Below are 24,100 nucleotides of genomic sequence, written 5' to 3'. Positions count from 1 at the left end.
CCTGCAGGAATTCAGGGGCTCATAGACAGCTATTGGAAAAGACGCTGTGATGCATGCTGAAGGGGGCAAAACACAGTATTAGGAACTAAGGTATGCAGACTTTGGAACAGGGTCACTGGTTTTCTCTCATGATGGTGCCATTCCGTTATGACCTACAGCTGAATGTGAATCCCACGAGAAATAAAAGACGTGTTTTGCCGAAGCGCTCGTATATTACCAAGTGAGCCCAACTGCACCTGCAACAGCCAATCAGACAGCTCCTGTGTTTCATAAACTCCAGCTTCACTCAGCGTCCGCCCGGGAGAGTAACTATGGGCGCTGAGGTTGTCCTCACGGGCGGCGAGCAGGTCAGAGTCGAGACAACAAACATCTCTGAACATTTCATGGACTGAAACAATTTTATAAAAGTGAAACGTTGGTCTAAAGACACATGTTGACTGACCTGCTCTCTTCCTCTCTGCTTCTCTTAGGGTGATACTTCTTAGACAGGCTCCTGCAGACAGACAGGTGGAGACAGAGAGACAGACCGGTGGAGACAGAGAGACAGACAGGTGGAGACAGACAGGTCGAGACAGAGAGACAGACCGGTGGAGACAGACAGGTGGAGACAGAGAGACAGACCGGTGGAGACAGAGAGACAGACAGGTGGAGACAGACAGGTCGAGACAGAGAGACAGACCGGTGGAGACAGAGAGACAGACAGGTGGAGACAGACAGGTCGAGACAGAGAGACAGACCGGTGGAGACAGAGAGACAGACATCATAATTTTTACATCATGTCTCTGGCTTGTTTCCAGATTCAGCTCAAAGAACAGACGGATCAGCTTCAGAAGGGGGACTGCAGAGGGAATCATCTTGAAGCTAAAATCTGGTACAGTGCATCAAATGGAAATGGTTATATTTTACTGTCCGCTGTCCCTTTTATATAAAAAGTGAAAATGAAAGGATCTCCAGTTAAAGTTCAGTGTTTCAGTCTGTGTTCGGTCATTGACAGCTCTCATCTTCTCCGCCCCCCAACGTTAAAACTCTGTTCTACAGTTTCTCTGTAGTTAGTCTGAAGCAGAATAAACTGATGTCTCTGTTTCCAGCCTGAGCCGCAGTGGAGAGACAGAAACAGTTTGTAATGGGGAACCAGGAGGAGGACCACATGTAGAAATGAAAGCCTGAATCAGGTCTGCTGAATAAAGTGTGAAACCTGAGGGTTTTGGTTAGGGGTAGGTTGCGCCACACCGCCGGATGTATTCCTTTACCTGCAGAAGGCTTTTGATTAAAACCCTTTAGGTCACTTCATAAACAAGCAATGAACGTCTCAGACAGGACGTCACCAAGTCAAATCTAAAGTCTCTGAGCTAGAGTCTAATTCAAAGTCTCTGAGCTAGAGTCCAAGTCAAGTCTAAAGTCTCTGAGCTAGAGTCTAATTCAAAGTCTCTGAGCTAGAGTCCAAGTCAAGTCTAAAGTCTCTGAGCTAGAGTCTAATTCAAAGTCTCTGAGCTAGAGTCTAATTCAAAGTCTCTGAGCTAGAGTCCAAGTCAAGTCTAAAGTCTCTGAGCTAGAGTCTAATTCAAAGTCTCTGAGCTAGAGTCTAATTCAAAGTCTCTGAGCTAGAGTCCAAGTCAAGTCTAAAGTCTCTGAGCTAGAGTCTAATTCAAAGTCTCTGAGCTAGAGTCCAAGTCAAGTCTAAAGTCTCTGAGCTAGAGTCCAAGTCAAGTCTAAAGTCTCTGAGCTAGAGTCCAAGTCAAGTCTAAAGTCTCTGAGCTAGAGTCTAATTCAAAGTCTCTGAGCTAGAGTCCAAGTCAAGTCTAAAGTCTCTGTGCTAGAGTCCAAGTCAAGTCTAAAGTCTCTGAGCTAGAGTCTAATTCAAAGTCTCTGAGCTAGAGTCCAAGTCAAGTCTAAAGTCTCTGAGCTAGAGGCCAAGTCAAGTCTAAAGTCTCTGAGCTAGAGTCTAATTCAAAGTCTCTGAGCTAGAGTCCAAGTCAAGTCTAAAGTCTCTGAGCTAGAGTCTAATTCAAAGTCTCTGAGCTAGAGTCCAAGTCAAGTCTAAAGTCTCTGTGCTAGAGTCCAAGTCAAGTCTAAAGTCTCTGAGCTAGAGTCCAAGTCAAGTCTAAAGTCTCTGAGCTAGAGTCTAATTCAAAGTCTCTGAGCTAGAGTCCAAGTCAAGTCTAAAGTCTCTGTGCTAGAGTCCAAGTCAAGTCTAAAGTCTCTGAGCTAGAGTCTAATTCAAAGTCTCTGAGCTAGAGTCCAAGTCAAGTCTAAAGTCTCTGAGCTAGAGTCTAATTCAAAGTCTCTGAGCTAGAGTCTAATTCAAAGTCTCTGAGCTAGAGTCTAATTCAAAGTCTCTGAGCTAGAGTCTAATTCAAAGTCTCTGAGCTAGAGTCCAAGTCAAGTCTAAAGTCTCTGAGCTAGAGTCTAATTCAAAGTCTCTGAGCTAGAGTCCAAGTCAAGTCTAAAGTCTCTGTGCTAGAGTCCAAGTCAAGTCTAAAGTCTCTGAGCTAGAGTCTAATTCAAAGTCTCTGAGCTAGAGTCTAATTCAAAGTCTCTGAGCTAGAGTCCAAGTCAAGTCTAAAGTCTCTGTGCTAGAGGCCAAGTCAAGTCTAAAGTCTCTGAGCTAGAGTCTAATTCAAAGTCTCTGAGCTAGAGTCCAAGTCAAGTCTAAAGTCTCTGAGCTAGAGTCTAATTCAAAGTCTCTGAGCTAGAGTCTAATTCAAAGTCTCTGAGCTAGAGTCCAAGTCAAGTCTAAAGTCTCTGAGCTAGAGTCTAATTCAAAGTCTCTGAGCTAGAGTCTAATTCAAAGTCTCTGAGCTAGAGTCCAAGTCAAGTCTAAAGTCTCTGTGCTAGAGTCCAAGTCAAGTCTAAAGTCTCTGAGCTAGAGTCTAATTCAAAGTCTCTGAGCTAGAGTCCAAGTCAAGTCTAAAGTCTCTGAGCTAGAGTATAATTCAAAGTCTCTGAGCTAGAGTCCAAGTCAAGTCTAAAGTCTCTGTGCTAGAGTCCAAGTCAAGTCTAAAGTCTCTGAGCTAGAGTCTAATTCAAAGTCTCTGAGCTACAGTCTAATTCAAAGTCTCTGAGCTAGAGTCTAATTCAAAGTCTCTGAGCTAGAGTCCAAGTCAAGTCTAAAGTCTCTGAGCTAGAGTCTAATTCAAAGTCTCTGAGCTAGAGTCCAAGTCAAGTCTAACGTCTCTGAGCTAGAGTCCAAGTCAAGTCTAAAGTCTCTGAGCTAGAGTCTAATTCAAAGTCTCTGAGCTAGAGTCCAAGTCAAGTCTAACGTCTCTGAGCTAGAGTCCAAGTCAAGTCTAAAGTCTCTGTGCTAGAGTCCAAGTCAAGTCTAAAGTCTCTGAGCTAGAGTCTAATTCAAAGTCTCTGAGCTAGAGTCCAAGTCAAGTCTAAAGTCTCTGAGCTAGAGTCTAATTCAAAGTCTCTGAGCTAGAGTCCAAGTCAAGTCTAAAGTCTCTGTGCTAGAGTCCAAGTCAAGTCTAAAGTCTCTGAGCTAGAGTCTAATTCAAAGTCTCTGAGCTAGAGTCCAAGTCAAGTCTAAAGTCTCTGAGCTAGAGTCTAATTCAAAGTCTCTGAGCTAGAGTCCAAGTCAAGTCTAAAGTCTCTGTGCTAGAGTCCAAGTCAAGTCTAAAGTCTCTGAGCTAGAGTCTAATTCAAAGTCTCTGAGCTAGAGTCTAATTCAAAGTCTCTGAGCTAGAGTCCAAGTCAAGTCTAAAGTCTCTGTGCTAGAGGCCAAGTCAAGTCTAAAGTCTCTGAGCTAGAGTCTAATTCAAAGTCTCTGAGCTAGAGTCCAAGTCAAGTCTAAAGTCTCTGAGCTAGAGTCTAATTCAAAGTCTCTGAGCTAGAGTCTAATTCAAAGTCTCTGAGCTAGAGTCTAATTCAAAGTCTCTGAGCTAGAGTCTAATTCAAAGTCTCTGAGCTAGAGTCTAATTCAAAGTCTCTGAGCTAGAGTCTAATTCAAAGTCTCTGAGCTAGAGTCCAAGTCAAGTCTAAAGTCTCTGAGCTAGAGTCTAATTCAAAGTCTCTGAGCTAGAGTCCAAGTCAAGTCTAAAGTCTCTGTGCTAGAGTCCAAGTCAAGTCTAAAGTCTCTGAGCTAGAGTCTAATTCAAAGTCTCTGAGCTAGAGTCCAAGTCAAGTCTAAAGTCTCTGAGCTAGAGTATAATTCAAAGTCTCTGAGCTAGAGTCCAAGTCAATTCTAAAGTCTCTGTGCTAGAGTCCAAGTCAAGTCTAAAGTCTCTGAGCTAGAGTCTAATTCAAAGTCTCTGAGCTACAGTCTAATTCAAAGTCTCTGAGCTAGAGTCTAATTCAAAGTCTCTGAGCTAGAGTCCAAGTCAAGTCTAAAGTCTCTGAGCTAGAGTCCAATTCAAAGTCTCTGAGCTAGAGTCCAAGTCAAGTCTAACGTCTCTGAGCTAGAGTCCAAGTCAAGTCTAAAGTCTCTGAGCTAGAGTCTAATTCAAAGTCTCTGAGCTAGAGTCCAAGTCAAGTCTAACGTCTCTGAGCTAGAGTCCAAGTCAAGTCTAAAGTCTCTGAGCTAGAGTCTAATTCAAAGTCTCTGAGCTAGAGTCTAATTCAAAGTCTCTGAGCTAGAGTCCAAGTCAAGTCTAAAGTCTCTGTGCTAGAGTCCAAGTCAAGTCTAAAGTCTCTGAGCTAGAGTCTAATTCAAAGTCTCTGAGCTAGAGTCCAAGTCAAGTCTAAAGTCTCTGAGCTAGAGTATAATTCAAAGTCTCTGAGCTAGAGTCCAAGTCAAGTCTAAAGTCTCTGTGCTAGAGTCCAAGTCAAGTCTAAAGTCTCTGAGCTAGAGTCTAATTCAAAGTCTCTGAGCTAGAGTCCAAGTCAAGTCTAAAGTCTCTGAGCTAGAGTCTAATTCAAAGTCTCTGAGCTAGAGTCCAAGTCAAGTCTAACGTCTCTGAGCTAGAGTCCAAGTCAAGTCTAAAGTCTCTGAGCTAGAGTCTAATTCAAAGTCTCTGAGCTAGAGTCCAAGTCAAGTCTAACGTCTCTGAGCTAGAGTCCAAGTCAAGTCTAAAGTCTCTGAGCTAGAGTCTAATTCAAAGTCTCTGAGCTAGAGTCCAAGTCAAGTCTAACGTCTCTGAGCTAGAGTCCAAGTCAAGTCTAACGTCTCTGAGCTAGAGTCTAATTCAAAGTCTCTGAGCTAGAGTCCAAGTCAAGTCTAACGTCTCTGAGCTAGAGTCCAAGTCAAGTCTAAAGTCTCTGAGCTAGAGTCTAATTCAAAGTCTCTGAGCTAGAGTCCAAGTCAAGTCTAACGTCTCTGAGCTAGAGTCCAAGTCAAGTCTAACGTCTCTGAGCTAGAGTCCAAGTCAAGTCTAAAGTCTCTGAGCTAGAGTCTAATTCAAAGTCTCTGAGCTAGAGTCCAAGTCAAGTCTAAAGTCTCTGAGCTAGAGTCTAATTCAAAGTCTCTGAGCTAGAGTCCAAGTCAAGTCTCAAGTCCTTGAGAATGAATTAATGTTGTATCACCTGCTGCGTTCAGTCCAGGCTGCTTATTAAACTTCATAGCTATAAGGGATTCTACAACTGTAATCTGTGTGGCCGTGCGCAGCTGATAACGCAGGGAGGGAAATAAAAGCACGCTCATCAGACGTTTCCTAAAAATAAACACTGTTCACGAGTCCCGCACTTTGAGTCCGGCTCGAGTCTGAAGTCTTTTGAGGACAAGTTTCAAGTTGAGTCTGAAGTCACTGTGTGTGCAACACAAGTCGGACTCGAGTCCGAGTCTCAAACCCACCCATCTCTGATATGTACATGTTTAAGAACTGGACAGCCTATATATTTTTATTTATTTGTTATGTTACCCTGTTCTAATACACATTAAATTATCTGCTATACTCTATGTGTGTAGCATAAAGGGCCCACAAACTTTCATTTCACTGTACAGCCTTGTGTTACATAAGAACAAATAAATGCAGGTGACCTGCAGGTGATGTTGTTACCTTATCTGTTTGGCGTAGCTCAGCTCGATGTCAGCTCTCTCTTTAACAAACTTGCTGTATCTCTCCAGGAAGTCGATTCCCCAGCTGGTGTGTTTCTCCAAGTTATCAAACTGATCCTGAATCACAAGACAAAAATCAGTGCGTAAAGCTGCAGTTCTGACATCCTGTACACTGCAGTACTGCAGAAGAGTACTTCTACTGTAGTACAGTAGGCTTGACTAATTTAGCCGACGCTTCAGTCTCTCCAGCTCAGATACGGACAAGACCCAGCAAGACAGATCATATCACTCCGGTTTTAGCGTCTCTGCACTGGCTTCTGGTAAAATGTAGAATAGAATTTAAAATCATTCTTCTCACCTACAAAGCTGGTCAGGTCTACGAAGCTGGTCAGGTCTACGAAGCTGGTCAGGTCTACAAAGCTGGTCTGGTCTACAAAGCTGGTCAGGTCTACAAAGCTGATCTGGTCTACAAAGCTGGTCAGGCACCATCTTATCTTAAAGAGCTCATAGTACCTTACTACCCCACCAGAGCACTGCACTCCCAGAATGCACCTGTGGTTCCTAGAGTCTCCAAAAGTAGACTGGGAGCCAGAGCCTTCAGGCACCTTGGCTGTGGAATCAGACTCTGTTTGGGTCCTGGAAGAAACCAACATCTCCAAACTTAGTATTCTCAAACTTTTCTTTTTAGTTAGGGCTATGGTATTTTTTATGATTTCTTAAGATGTATAATTATTTATAATCTTATTTCACCATAATGATCTTCACAAGTTCCCTCAATGTTTTTTATAATCCAACAGAAAAGAACATTTACCTTAAAATCATCTAATAAACATGGTGATGACATGGAGTTGTCTTCAGATTACTAACAACCTGACTGATATTATTACAGGCTGACTGATATTATTACAGGCTGACTGATATTATTACAGGCTGACTGATATTATTACAGACTGACTGATATTATTACAGACTGATATTATTACAGGCTGACTGATATTATTACAGACTGACTGATATTATTACAGACTGATATTATTACAGACTGACTGATATTATTACAGACTGACTGATATTATTACAGACTGACTGATATTATTACAGACTGACTGATATTATTACAGGCTGATATTATTACAGGCTGACTGATATTATTACAGACTGACGGAACTAAAGACTGACTGATATTATTACAGGCTGACTGATATTATTACAGACTGACTGATATTATTACAGGCTGACTGATATTATTACAGGCTGATATTATTACAGGCTGACTGATATTATTACAGACTGACTGATATTATTACAGGCTGACTGATATTATTACAGGCTGATATTATTACAGACTGACTGAACTAAAGACTGACTGATATTATTACAGGCTGACTGATATTATTACAGACTGACTGATATTATTACAGACTGACTGATATTATTACAGGCTGATATTATTACAGGCTGACTGATATTATTACAGACTGACTGAACTAAAGACTGACTGATATTATTACAGACTGACTGATATTATTACAGACTGACTGATATTATTACAGGCTGACTGATATTATTACAGACTGACTGATATTATTACAGACTGATATTATTACAGACTGACTGATATTATTACAGACTGACTGAACTAAAGACTGACTGATATTATTACAGACTGACTGATATTATTACAGGCTGACTGATATTATTACAGACTGACTGAACTAAAGACTGACTGATATTATTACAGACTGACTGATATTATTACAGACTGACTGAACTAAAGACTGACTGATATTATTACAGACTGACTGATATTATTACAGACTGACTGAACTAAAGACTGACTGATATTATTACAGACTGACTGATATTATTACAGGCTGACTGATATTATTACAGACTGACTGAACTAAAGACTGACTGATATTATTACAGACTGACTGATATTATTACAGACTGACTGAACTAAAGACTGACTGATATTATTACAGACTGACTGATATTATTACAGACTGACTGATATTATTACAGACTGACTGAACTAAAGACTGACTGATATTATTACAGACTGACTGATATTATTACAGACTGACTGAACTAAAGACTGACTGATATTATTACAGACTGACTGATATTATTACAGACTGACTGAACTAAAGACTGACTGATATTATTACAGACTGACTGATATTATTACAGACTGACTGAACTAAAGACTGACTGATATTATTACAGACTGATATTATTACAGGCTGACTGATATTATTACAGACTGACTGAACTAAAGACTGACTGATATTATTACAGGCTGACTGATATTATTACAGGCTGACTGATATTATTACAGGCTGACTGATATTATTACAGGCTGACTGATATTATTACAGACTGACTGATATTATTACAGACTGACTGAACTAAAGACTGACTGATATTATTACAGACTGATATTATTACAGGCTGACTGATATTATTACAGGCTGACTGATATTATTACAGACTGACTGATATTATTACAGGCTGACTGATATTATTACAGACTGACTGAACTAAAGACTGACTGATATTATTACAGACTGACTGACATTATTACAGACTGACTGAACTAAAGACTGACTGATATTATTACAGACTGACTGATATTATTACAGGCTGACTGATATTATTACAGGCTGACTGATATTATTACAGACTGACTGATATTATTACAGGCTGACTGATATTATTACAGACTGACTGATATTATTACAGGCTGACTGAACTAAAGACTGACTGATATTATTACAGACTGACTGATATTATTACAGACTGACTGATATTATTACAGACTGACTGATATTATTACAGGCTGACTGAACTAAAGACTGACTGATATTATTACAGACTGACTGATATTATTACAGGCTGACTGATATTATTACAGACTGACTGATATTATTACAGACTGATATTATTACAGACTGACTGATATTATTACAGACTGACTGAACTAAAGACTGACTGATATTATTACAGACTGACTGATATTATTACAGGCTGACTGATATTATTACAGACTGACTGATATTATTACAGGCTGACTGATATTATTACAGACTGACTGAACTAAAGACTGACTGATATTATTACAGGCTGACTGATATTATTACAGACTGACTGAACTAAAGACTGACTGATATTATTACAGGCTGACTGATATTATTACAGGCTGACTGATATTATTACAAACTGACTGATATTATTACAGACTGACTGATATTATTACAGACTGACTGATATTATTACAGACTGATATTATTACAGACTGACTGATATTATTACAGACTGACTGAACTAAAGACTGACTGATATTATTACAGACTGATATTATTACAGACTGACTGATATTATTACAGACTGACTGATATTATTACAGACTGACTGAACTAAAGACTGACTGATATTATTACAGACTGACTGATATTATTACAGGCTGACTGATATTATTACAGGCTGACTGATATTATTACAACCTGACTGATATTATTACAGACTGATATTATTACAGACTGACTGATATTATTACAGACTGACTGAACTAAAGACTGACTGATATTATTACAGACTGACTGATATTATTACAGACTGATATTATTACAGGCTGACTGATATTATTACAGACTGACTGAACTAAAGACTGACTGATATTATTACAGACTGACTGATATTATTACAGGCTGACTGATATTATTACAGACTGACTGATATTATTACAGGCTGACTGATATTATTACAGACTGACTGAACTAAAGACTGACTGATATTATTACAGACTGACTGGTAGTATTACAGACTGACTGAACTAAAGACTGACTGATATTATTACAGGCTGACTGATATTATTACAGACTGACTGAACTAAAGACTGACTGATATTATTACAGGCTGACTGATATTATTACAGGCTGACTGATATTATTACAGACTGACTGAACTAAAGACTGACTGATATTATTATAGGCTGACTGATATTATTACAGACTGACTGAACTAAAGACTGACTGATATTATTACAGACTGACTGAACTAAAGACTGACTGATATTATTACAGACTGAAAAGACTGACTGATATTATTACAGGCTGACTGATATTATTACAGACTGACTGAACTAAAGACTGACTGATATTATTACAGCCTGACTGATATTATTACAGACTGACTGAACTAAAGACTGACTGATATTATTACAGACTGACTGATATTATTACAGACTGACTGATATTATTACAGGCTGACTGAACTAAAGACTGACTGATATTATTACAGACTGATATTATTACAGACTGACTGATATTATTACAGGCTGACTGATATTATTACAGACTGACTGATATTATTACACACTGACTGATATTATTACAGACTGACTGATATTATTACAAACTGACTGATATTATTACAGACTGACTGAACTAAAGACTGACTGATATTATTACAGACTGACTGATATTATTACAGGCTGACTGATATTATTACAGACTGACTGATATTATTACACACTGACTGATATTATTACAGACTGACTGAACTAAAGACTGACTGATATTATTACAGACTGACTGATATTATTACAGGCTGACTGATATTATTAAAGACTGACTGATATTATTACAGGCTGACTGAACTAAAGACTGACTGATATTATTACAGGCTGACTGATATTATTACAGACTGACTGATATTATTACAGGCTGACTGATATTATTACAGACTGACTGATATTATTACAGGCTGACTGAACTAAAGACTGACTGATATTATTACAGACTGATATTATTACAGACTGACTGATATTATTACAGGCTGACTGATATTATTACAGACTGACTGATATTATTACACACTGACTGATATTATTACACACTGACTGATATTATTACAGACTGACTGAACTAAAGACTGACTGATATTATTACAGACTGACTGATATTATTACAGACTGACTGATATTATTACAGACTGACTGATATTATTACAGACTGACTGATATTATTACAGACTGACTGAACTAAAGACTGACTGATATTATTACAGACTGACTGATATTATTACAGACTGACTGATATTATTACAGACTGACTGATATTATTACAGACTGACTGATATTATTACAGACTGACTGAACTAAAGACTGACTGATATTATTACAGACTGACTGAACTAAAGACTGACTGATATTATTACAGACTGACTGATATTATTACAGGCTGACTGATATTATTACAGACTGACTGAACTAAAGACTGACTGATATTATTACAGGCTGACTGATATTATTACAGACTGACTGAACTAAAGACTGACTGATATTATTACAGACTGACTGAACTAAAGACTGACTGATATTATTACAGACTGACTGAACTAAAGACTGACTGATATTATTACAGGCTGACTGATATTATTACAGACTGACTGAACTAAAGACTGACTGATATTATTACAGGCTGACTGATATTATTACAGACTGACTGAACTAAAGACTGACTGATATTATTACAGACTGACTGATATTATTACAGACTGACTGATATTATTACAGGCTGACTGAACTAAAGACTGACTGATATTATTACAGACTGATATTATTACAGACTGACTGATATTATTACAGGCTGACTGATATTATTACAGACTGACTGATATTATTACAGACTGACTGATATTATTACAGACTGACTGATATTATTACAGACTGACTGATATTATTACAGACTGACTGAACTAAAGACTGACTGATATTATTACAACCTGACTGATATTATTACAGACTGATCAGACTGACTGATATTATTACACACTGACTGATATTATTACAGACTGACTGAACTAAAGACTGACTGATATTATTACAGACTGACTGATATTATTACAGGCTGACTGATATTATTAAAGACTGACTGATATTATTACAGGCTGACTGAACTAAAGACTGACTGATATTATTACAGGCTGACTGATATTATTACAGACTGACTGATATTATTACAGGCTGACTGATATTATTACAGACTGACTGATATTATTACAGGCTGACTGAACTAAAGACTGACTGATATTATTACAGACTGATATTATTACAGACTGACTGATATTATTACAGGCTGACTGATATTATTACAGACTGACTGATATTATTACACACTGACTGATATTATTACACACTGACTGATATTATTACAGACTGACTGAACTAAAGACTGACTGATATTATTACAGACTGACTGATATTATTACAGGCTGACTGATATTATTACAGACTGACTGATATTATTACACACTGACTGATATTATTACAGACTGACTGAACTAAAGACTGACTGATATTATTACAGACTGACTGATATTATTACAGGCTGACTGATATTATTACAGGCTGACTGATATTATTACAGACTGACTGATATTATTACAGGCTGACTGAACTAAAGACTGACTGATATTATTACAGACTGATATTATTACAGACTGACTGATATTATTACAGGCTGACTGATATTATTACAGACTGACTGATATTATTACACACTGACTGATATTATTACACACTGACTGATATTATTACAGACTGACTGAACTAAAGACTGACTGATATTATTACAGACTGACTGATATTATTACAGGCTGACTGATATTATTACAGACTGACTGATATTATTACACACTGACTGATATTATTACAGACTGACTGAACTAAAGACTGACTGATATTATTACAGACTGACTGATATTATTACAGGCTGACTGATATTATTAAAGACTGACTGATATTATTACAGGCTGACTGAACTAAAGACTGACTGATATTATTACAGACTGACTGATATTATTACAGGCTGACTGATATTATTACAGACTGACTGATATTATTACAGGCTGACTGAACTAAAGACTGACTGATATTATTACAGACTGACTGATATTATTACAGGCTGACTGAACTAAAGACTGACTGATATTATTACAGACTGACTGATATTATTACAGACTGACTGATATTATTACAGACTGACTGAACTAAAGACTGACTGATATTATTACAGACTGACTGATATTATTACAGACTGATATTATTACAGACTGACTGATATTATTACAGACTGACTGAACTAAAGACTGACTGATATTATTACAGACTGACTGATATTATTACAGGCTGACTGATATTATTACAGACTGACTGATATTATTACAGACTGACTGAACTAAAGACTGACTGATATTATTACAGACTGACTGATATTATTACAGACTGACTGAACTAAAGACTGACTGATATTATTACAGACTGACTGATATTATTACAGGCTGACTGATATTATTACAGGCTGACTGAACTAAAGACTGACTGATATTATTACAGACTGACTGATATTATTACAGACTGACTGAACTAAAGACTGACTGATATTATTACAGACTGACTGATATTATTACAGACTGACTGAACTAAAGACTGACTGATATTATTACAGGCTGACTGATATTATTACAGACTGACTGAACTAAAGACTGACTGATATTATTACAGACTGACTGATATTATTACAGACTGACTGAACTAAAGACTGACTGATATTATTACAGACTGACTGATATTATTACAGACTGACTGAACTAAAGACTGACTGATATTATTACAGACTGACTGATATTATTACAGGCTGACTGATATTATTACAGACTGACTGATATTATTACAGACTGACTGAACTAAAGACTGACTGATATTATTACAGACTGACTGATATTATTACAGGCTGACTGATATTATTACAGACTGACTGAACTAAAGACTGACTGATATTATTACAAACTGACTGATATTATTACAGACTGACTGAACTAAAGACTGACTGATATTATTACAGACTGACTGATATTATTACAGGCTGACTGATATTATTACAGGCTGACTGATATTATTACAGGCTGACTGAACTAAAGACTGACTGATATTATTACAGACTGACTGATATTATTACAGACTGATATTATTACAGACTGACTGATATTATTACAGACTGACTGATATTATTACAACCTGACTGATATTATTACAGACTGACTGATATTATTACAGACTGACTGAACTAAAGACTGACTGATATTATTACAGACTGACTGATATTATTACAGACTGACTGATATTATTACAACCTGACTGATATTATTACAGACTGACTGATATTATTACAGACTGACTGATATTATTACAGACTGATATTATTACAGACTGACTGATATTATTACAGACTGACTGAACAAAAGACTGACTGATATTATTACAGACTGATATTATTACAGGCTGACTGATATTATTACAGGCTGACTGATATTATTACAGACTGACTGAACTAAAGACTGACTGATATTATTACAGACTGACTGATATTATTACAGACTGACTGATATTATTACAGACTGACTGATATTATTACAGGCTGACTGATATTATTACAGACTGACTGAACTAAAGACTGACTGATATTATTACAGACTGACTGATATTATTACAGACTGACTGAACTAAAGACTGACTGATATTATTACAGGCTGACTGATATTATTACAGACTGACTGAACTAAAGACTGACTGATATTATTACAGACTGACTGATATTATTACAGACTGACTGAACTAAAGACTGACTGATATTATTACAGACTGATATTATTACAGACTGACTGACATTATTACAGACTGACTGAACTAAAGACTGACTGATATTATTACAGACTGATATTATTACAGGCTGACTGATATTATTACAGGCTGACTGATATTATTACAGGCTGACTGATATTATTACAGACTGACTGAACTAAAGACTGACTGATATTATTACAGGCTGACTGATATTATTACAGACTGACTGAACTAAAGACTGACTGATATTATTACAGACTGATATTATTACAGGCTGACTGATATTATTACAGACTGACTGAACTAAAGACTGACTGATATTATTACAGACTGACTGATATTATTACAGGCTGACTGATATTATTACAGGCTGACTGATATTATTACAGACTGACTGAACTAAAGACTGACTGATATTATTACAGACTGACTGATATTATTACAGACTGACTGAACTAAAGACTGACTGATATTATTACAGACTGATATTATTACAGACTGATATTATTACAGGCTGACTGATATTATTACAGGCTGACTGATATTATTACAGACTGACTGATATTATTACAGGCTGACTGATATTATTACAGACTGACTGAACTAAAGACTGACTGATATTATTACAGACTGATATTATTACAGGCTGACTGATATTATTACAGACTGACTGAACTAAAGACTGACTGATATTATTACAGACTGACTGAACTAAAGACTGACTGATATTATTACAGACTGACTGATATTATTACAGACTGATATTATTACAGACTGACTGATATTATTACAGACTGATATTATTACAGACTGACTGATATTATTACAGACTGACTGAACTAAAGACTGACTGATATTATTATAGGCTGACTGATATTATTACAGACTGACTGATATTATTACAGGCTGACTGATATTATTACAGACTGACTGAACTAAAGACTGACTGATATTATTACAGACTGATATTATTACAGACTGACTGATATTATTACAGACTGACTGAACTAAAGACTGACTGATATTATTACAGACTGACTGATATTATTACAGGCTGACTGAACTAAAGACTGACTGATATTATTACAGACTGACTGATATTATTACAGACTGACTGATATTATTACAGACTGACTGAACTAAAGACTGACTGATATTATTACAGACTGACTGATATTATTACAGGCTGACTGATATTATTACAGGCTGACTGATATTATTACAGACTGACTGATATTATTACAGACTGACTGAACTAAAGACTGACTGATATTATTACAGACTGACTGATATTATTACAGACTGACTGATATTATTACAGACTGACTGATATTATTACAGACTGACTGAACTAAAGACTGACTGATATTATTACAGACTGACTGATATTATTACAGGCTGACTGATATTATTACAGGCTGACTGATATTATTACAGACTGACTGAACTAAAGACTGACTGATATTATTACAGACTGACTGACATTATTACAGACTGACTGAACTAAAGACTGACTGATATTATTACAGACTGACTGATATTATTACAGGCTGACTGATATTATTACAGACTGACTGATATTATTACAGACTGACTGAACTAAAGACTGACTGATATTATTACAGGCTGACTGATATTATTACAGACTGACTGATATTATTACAGACTGACTGAACTAAAGACTGACTGATATTATTATAGACTGACTGATATTATTACAGGCTGACTGATATTATTACAGGCTGACTGATATTATTACAGACTGACTGAACTAAAGACTGACTGATATTATTACAGACTGACTGACATTATTACAGACTGACTGAACTAAAGACTGACTGATATTATTACAGACTGATATTATTACAGACTGATATTATTACAGGCTGACTGATATTATTACAGGCTGACTGATATTATTACAGACTGACTGATATTATTACAGGCTGACTGATATTATTACAGACTGACTGAACTAAAGACTGACTGATATTATTACAGACTGATATTATTACAGGCTGACTGATATTATTACAGACTGACTGAACTAAAGACTGACTGATATTATTACAGACTGACTGAACTAAAGACTGACTGATATTATTACAGACTGACTGATATTATTACAGACTGATATTATTACAGACTGACTGATATTATTACAGACTGATATTATTACAGACTGACTGATATTATTACAGACTGACTGAACTAAAGACTGACTGATATTATTATAGGCTGACTGATATTATTACAGACTGACTGATATTATTACAGGCTGACTGATATTATTACAGACTGAAAAGACTGACTGATATTATTACAGACTGATCAGACTGACTGATATTATTACAGACTGACTGAACTAAAGACTGACTGATATTATTACAGACTGACTGATATTATTACAGGCTGACTGAACTAAAGACTGACTGATATTATTACAGACTGACTGATATTATTACAGACTGACTGATATTATTACAGACTGACTGAACTAAAGACTGACTGATATTATTACAGACTGACTGATATTATTACAGGCTGACTGATATTATTACAGGCTGACTGATATTATTACAGACTGACTGATATTATTACAGACTGACTGAACTAAAGACTGACTGATATTATTACAGACTGACTGATATTATTACAGACTGACTGATATTATTACAGGCTGACTGAACTAAAGACTGACTGATATTATTACAGACTGACTGAACTAAAGACTGACTGATATTATTACAGACTGACTGATATTATTACAGACTGACTGATATTATTACAGACTGACTGATATTATTACAGACTGACTGATATTATTACAGGCTGACTGAACTAAAGACTGACTGATATTATTACAGACTGACTGATATTATTACAGACTGACTGATATTATTAAAGACTGACTGATATTATTACAGACTGACTGAACTAAAGACTGACTGATATTATTACAGACTGACTGATATTATTACAGGCTGACTGATATTATTACAGACTGACTGATATTATTACAGGCTGACTGATATTATTACAGACTGACTGATATTATTACAGGCTGACTGAACTAAAGACTGACTGATATTATTACAGACTGACTGATATTATTACAGACTGACTGAACTAAAGACTGACTGATATTATTACAGGCTGACTGATATTATTACAGACTGACTGATATTATTACAGACTGACTGATATTATTACAGACTGACTGAACTAAAGACTGACTGATATTATTACAGACTGACTGATATTATTACAGGCTGACTGAACTAAAGACTGACTGATATTATTACAGACTGACTGATATTATTACAGACTGATATTATTACAGACTGACTGAACTAAAGACTGACTGATATTATTACAGACTGACTGATATTATTACAGACTGATATTATTACAGACTGACTGATATTATTACAGACTGACTGAACTAAAGACTGACTGATATTATTACAGACTGACTGATATTATTACAGGCTGACTGATATTATTACAGACTGACTGAACTAAAGACTGACTGATATTATTACAGACTGACTGATATTATTACAGGCTGACTGATATTATTACAGACTGACTGATATTATTACAGACTGACTGATATTATTACAGACTGACTGAACTAAAGACTGACTGATATTATTACAGGCTGACTGATATTATTACAGACTGACTGATATTATTACAGGCTGACTGATATTATTACAGACTGACTGATATTATTACAGGCTGACTGATATTATTACAGGCTGACTGAACTAAAGACTGACTGATATTATTACAGACTGACTGATATTATTACAGGCTGACTGATATTATTACAGGCTGACTGATATTATTACAGACTGACTGAACTAAAGACTGACTGATATTATTACAGGCTGACTGATATTATTACAGGCTGACTGATATTATTACAGACTGACTGAACTAAAGACTGACTGATATTATTACAGACTGACTGAACTAAAGACTGACTGATATTATTACAGACTGACTGATATTATTACAGACTGACTGAACTAAAGACTGACTGATATTATTACAGGCTGACTGATATTATTACAGACTGACTGAACTAAAGACTGACTGATATTATTACAGACTGACTGATATTATTACAGGCTGACTGATATTATTACAGACTGACTGATATTATTACAGACTGACTGAACTAAAGACTGACTGATATTATTACAGACTGACTGATATTATTACAGACTGACTGAACTAAAGACTGACTGATATTATTACAGACTGACTGATATTATTACAGACTGATATTATTACAGACTGACTGATATTATTACAGACTGACTGAACTAAAGACTGACTGATATTATTACAGACTGACTGATATTATTACAGGCTGATATTATTACAGGCTGACTGAACTAAAGACTGACTGATATTATTACAGACTGACTGATATTATTACAGGCTGATATTATTACAGACTGACTGATATTATTACAGGCTGACTGATATTATTACAGACTGACTGATATTATTACAGACTGACTGAACTAAAGACTGACTGATATTATTACAGGCTGACTGATATTATTACAGACTGACTGATATTATTACAGGCTGACTGATATTATTACAGACTGACTGATATTATTACAGACTGACTGAACTAAAGACTGACTGATATTATTACAGACTGACTGAACTAAAGACTGACTGATATTATTACAGACTGACTGAACTAAAGACTGACTGATATTATTACAGACTGACTGAACTAAAGACTGACTGATATTATTACAGACTGACTGATATTATTACAGACTGACTGATATTATTACAGACTGATATTATTACAGACTGACTGATATTATTACAGACTGACTGATATTATTACAGACTGACTGAACTAAAGACTGACTGATATTATTACAGACTGACTGATATTATTACAGACTGACTGATATTATTACAGGCTGACTGATATTATTACAGACTGACTGATATTATTACAGGCTGACTGATATTATTACAGACTGACTGAACTAAAGACTGACTGATATTATTACAGACTGACTGAACTAAAGACTGACTGATATTATTACAGACTGACTGATATTATTACAGGCTGACTGATATTATTACAGACTGACTGATATTATTACAGACTGACTGAACTAAAGACTGACTGATATTATTACAGACTGACTGATATTATTACAGGCTGACTGATATTATTACAGACTGACTGAACTAAAGACTGACTGATATTATTACAGACTGACTGATATTATTACAGACTGACTGATATTATTACAGGCTGACTGATATTATTACAGGCTGACTGATATTATTACAGGCTGACTGAACCACTGGTTGACTATAGAAATTCTGAAATCTGAGTGTTTCTGAAGGTGAACTGAACCTCAGAGAGAAAAATGTAGAGACAAAGAAATAAAAATCAGTCACTCGTCAAAATGCCAAATACAAGAAGATATTAATACTATTATTAATCATCATAATTATAATTAGTAATAATAGGCTACTAGTTGTTGAATAGGTGTTGGGGGGGTCTGTCTCTGGGTCTCGCGCTGTAGCAGCATCACGTAGCCGCAGCCGCTGTCGTCACTCACCGTGTTGCTATGGAAGAGCGGACAGAAGCACGAGGGCCTCTCTCTCTCTCACACACACACACACACACACACACCGACAGGCCGCCCGGTTACCGGCTGGTTTTAGCATAAACGGTGACCACGTTAGCGCGCTCCCCGGTTTTGGGGGAGTAGAGTCCGGGTGCAGCAGGTGCAGCAGGTTTACGTACCCACAGCTCGGTGCCCCAGTTACAGCTCATGGTGTCCGGTCTGCTCCTCGCGCTCCGCTGCTGCTCCGCCTCCCGGTACTGATCCGACAATCAGCGCGAGCTGCCGCTGCTGCCCGCCGCGCGCATCCTCTCAGACACACCGGCCGCCCGTCTGTCTGTCTGCCCGTGTCTGCAGCGGAGGACGCGGTCATGCGCGGTGCGTCTCCCCGAGGACTCTTTGTCATCAGCAGGAGATGCTGAGATTGTGTGCGTGCGTACTGAGCATGCTCAGTTGCAGCCCCGCCCTGCTGTCAAACACAATAACTGCTTCTTTGTGTCAGATGGATATTTCCTGTAGTAGTAATACTAATACTCCTAGTACTAATACTAGGCTACAAATAATACTGATGATAATACTGCTTCTAATGCAGTACAGACTGTGGTGGCGCCAGTCCTCCAGCAGGAGGCGCCCCTCACTCATGAATCACCTCCTGATGCGACCTGAGGACCTGAACTTGGAGGACAGGTAGGACAGGAGGGGAAGGAGGGGAGGAGAGTAAGGAGGGGAGGAGGGGAGGAGGAGGAGGAAGGGAGGAGAGGAAGGAGGGGAGGAGAGGAAGGAGGGGAAGGAGGGGAGGAGGAAGGGAGAAGAGGAAGGAGGGGAGGAGGGGAAAGAGGGGAGGAGGAGGATGGAGGGGAGGGGAGGAGGAGGAAGGGAGGAGAGGAAGAAGGGGAGGAGGAAGGGGAGGAGGGGAAAGAGGGGAGGAGGAGGATGGAGGGGAGAGGAGGGGAGGAGGAAGGGAGGAAGGGAGGAGGGGAGGGGAGGAGGAGGAGGAAGGGAGGAGAGTAAGGAGGGGAGGAGAGGAAGGAGGGGAAGAGGAATTGAGGAGAGAAAGGAGGGGAGGAGGGGAAGGAGGGGAGGAGGAGGATGGAGGGGAGGGGAGGGGGAGGAGGAAGGGAGGAGAGTAAGGAGGGGAGCTCCATAACGGTGGAGAATTTCTCCTTTCAGAGCTGAACACCCTGCCAACAGGTTTAAAAACCAAAGTTTACCTTTATTGATCCAGAGCGTTAAGCCCTGCAGCCAATCAGTTATCAGTTCTATCAATTATCGGTTCTATCAGTTATCGGTTCTATCTGTTATCAGATCAGTTATCAGTTCTATCAATTATCGGTTCTATCAGTTATCGGTTCTATCAGTTATCAGTTCTATCAATTATCGGTTCTATCAGTTATCAGATCAGTTATCAGTTCTATCAGTTATCGGTTCTATCAGTTATCAGTTCTATCAATTATCGGTTCTATCAGTTATCAGTTCTATCAGTTATCAGATCAGTTATCAGTTCTATCAATTATCGGTTCTATCAGTTATCGGTTCTATCAGTTATCAGTTCTATCAATTATCGGTTCTATCAGTTATCGGATCAGTTATCGGTTCTATCAATTATCAGTTCTATCAGTTATCAGATCAGTTATCGGTTCTATCAATTATCAGATCAGTTATCGGTTCTATCAATTATCAGTTCTATCAGTTATCGGTTCTATCAGTTATCAGATCAGTTATCGGTTCTATCAATTATCAGTTCTATCAGTTATCGGTTCTATCAGTTATCAGATCAGTTATCGGTTCTATCAGTTATCGGTTCTATCAGTTATCAGATCAATTATCGGTTCTATCAGTTATCGGTTCTATCAGTTATCAGATCAGTTATCAGTTCTATCAATTATCGGTTCTATCAGTTATCAGATCAGTTATCGGTTCTATCAGTTATCAGTTCTATCAGTTATCGGTTTTATCAGTTATTAGATCAGTTATCAGTTCTATCAATTATCGGTTCTATCAGTTATCAGATCAGTTATCAGTTCTATCAGTTATCGGTTCTATCAGTTATCAGATCAGTTATCAGTTCTATCAATTATCGGTTCTATCAGTTATCAGATCAGTTATCAGTTCTATCAGTTATCGGTTCTATCAGTTATCAGATCAGTTATCAGTTCTATCAATTATAAGTTCTATCAGTTATCAGATCAGTTATCAGTTCTATCAGTTATCAGATCAGTTATCAGTTCTATCAATTATCGGTTCTATCAGTTATCAGATCAGTTATCGGTTCTATCAGTTATCAGATCAGTTATCGGTTCTATCAATTATAAGTTCTATCAGTTATCAGATCAGTTATCAGTTCTATCAATTATCGGTTCTATCAGTTATCAGATCAGTTATCGGTTCTATCAGTTATCAGATCAGTTATCGGTTCTATCAATTATAAGTTCTATCAGTTATCAGATCAGTTATCGTTCTATCAGTTATTAGATCAGTTATCAGTTCTATCAATTATCGGTTCTATCAGTTATCAGATCAGTTATCGGTTCTATCAGTTATCAGATCAGTTATCAGTTCTATCAATTATCGGTTCTATCAGTTATCAGATCAGTTATCGGTTCTATCAGTTATCAGATCAGTTATCGGTTCTATCAATTATAAGTTCTATCAGTTATCAGATCAGTTATCGTTCTATCAGTTATTAGATCAGTTATCAGTTCTATCAATTATCGGTTCTATCAGTTATCAGATCAGTTATCGGTTCTATCAGTTATCAGATCAGTTATCGGTTCTATCAATTATAAGTTCTATCAGTTATCAGATCAGTTATCAGTTCTATCAATTATCGGTTCTATCAGTTATCAGTTCAGTTATCGGTTCTATCAGTTATCAGATCAGTTATCGGTTCTATCAGTTATCAGATCAGTTATCGGTTCTATCAGTTATCAGATCAGTTATCGGTTCTATCAATTATAAGTTCTATCAGTTATCAGATCAGTTATCAGTTCTATCAATTATCGGTTCTATCAGTTATCAGATCAGTTATCGGTTCTATCAATTATCGGTTCTATCAGTTATCAGATCAGTTATCGGTTCTATCAGTTATCAGATCAGTTATCGTTCTATCAGTTATTAGATCAGTTATCAGTTCTATCAATTATCGGTTCTATCAGTTATCAGATCAGTTATCGGTTCTATCAGTTATCAGATCAGTTATCAGTTATCAGATCAGTTATCAGTTCTATCAGTTATCAGATCAGTTATCGGTTCTGTAAGTAAAAAAGTCAGTAAACTTAAAAACTCTTTCGTCCCCCTGGCCATCAGACTGTACAACAGCTCCTAGTCATGGCAGGGAGGACAATTGAAAAAAAAATTTCTACCTCCATTTGCACTGTTTTACTGTGGCTACTGTTATAAGTTATTTTAATTTTAATTCTATTTTCAGTCATCCAGGTCATAGTTCTCCAACGAAGGTTAAAATCAAGGGCAACTGGACTTGGTTGAAGATACTGGAAGACGTTTTGTCCCTCATCCAAAGGACTTCTTCAGTTCAGTTCAGAACTGAAGTTCTGTCAGTAATCGGTGATCGTCTTCTGTCTGCTCACAGTTCTCTGGTGTTCTTCCTCCACTGACGGCGTACGCGCCAGCAGCTCTGACTAGTATCTGCTGTCTGTGTTCATGCTGTTCCTCTAACGTGAGGAAATGTTAACGTTTCGATGTGACGTATTCTAACTTCACAGGAAAGGTTAATACGCTGACAGTTTGAAAATGTTAAAACTTGAGCTCTCTCGTCCTGAGGTCGTCCTTAATGAAACACTCAGCTGTCCAATCACGTCGGAGGTCACCTGACTGTCAAAGGTCAGAGGTCACACT

The 24,100-nt window shown here is 37.0% G+C and overlaps 1 protein-coding gene across 1 annotated transcript in view; it reads right to left on the bottom strand.

Moving 5' to 3' along the window:
- The window catches only part of LOC119892359 (formin-binding protein 1-like), a 68,965-nt gene extending 47,948 nt beyond the window's left edge, over positions 1 to 21,017 (bottom strand). The window contains exons 1-3 of the mRNA XM_038704561.1: positions 20,428 to 21,017; positions 5,934 to 6,049; positions 443 to 493 (exon numbers count right to left, since the gene is read on the bottom strand). Coding sequence (XP_038560489.1) covers positions 443 to 493; positions 5,934 to 6,049; positions 20,428 to 20,457 — 197 coding nt within the window. The 5' untranslated portion in view covers positions 20,458 to 21,017. The remainder of the gene's footprint in view (positions 1 to 442; positions 494 to 5,933; positions 6,050 to 20,427) is intronic.
- Positions 21,018 to 24,100: the final 3,083 nt, after the last annotated feature.

The sequence above is a fragment of the Micropterus salmoides genome, unplaced genomic scaffold, assembly GCF_014851395.1.
Source record: "Micropterus salmoides isolate LMB-PRFRI ecotype aquatic unplaced genomic scaffold, ASM1485139v1 Ms_hic_scaffold_7, whole genome shotgun sequence".
In the NCBI taxonomy this organism is placed as follows: domain Eukaryota; kingdom Metazoa; phylum Chordata; class Actinopteri; order Centrarchiformes; family Centrarchidae; genus Micropterus; species Micropterus salmoides.
Note: the sequence above shows the minus strand (reverse complement) of the source record. Positions and strands in the feature narration are given on the sequence as shown.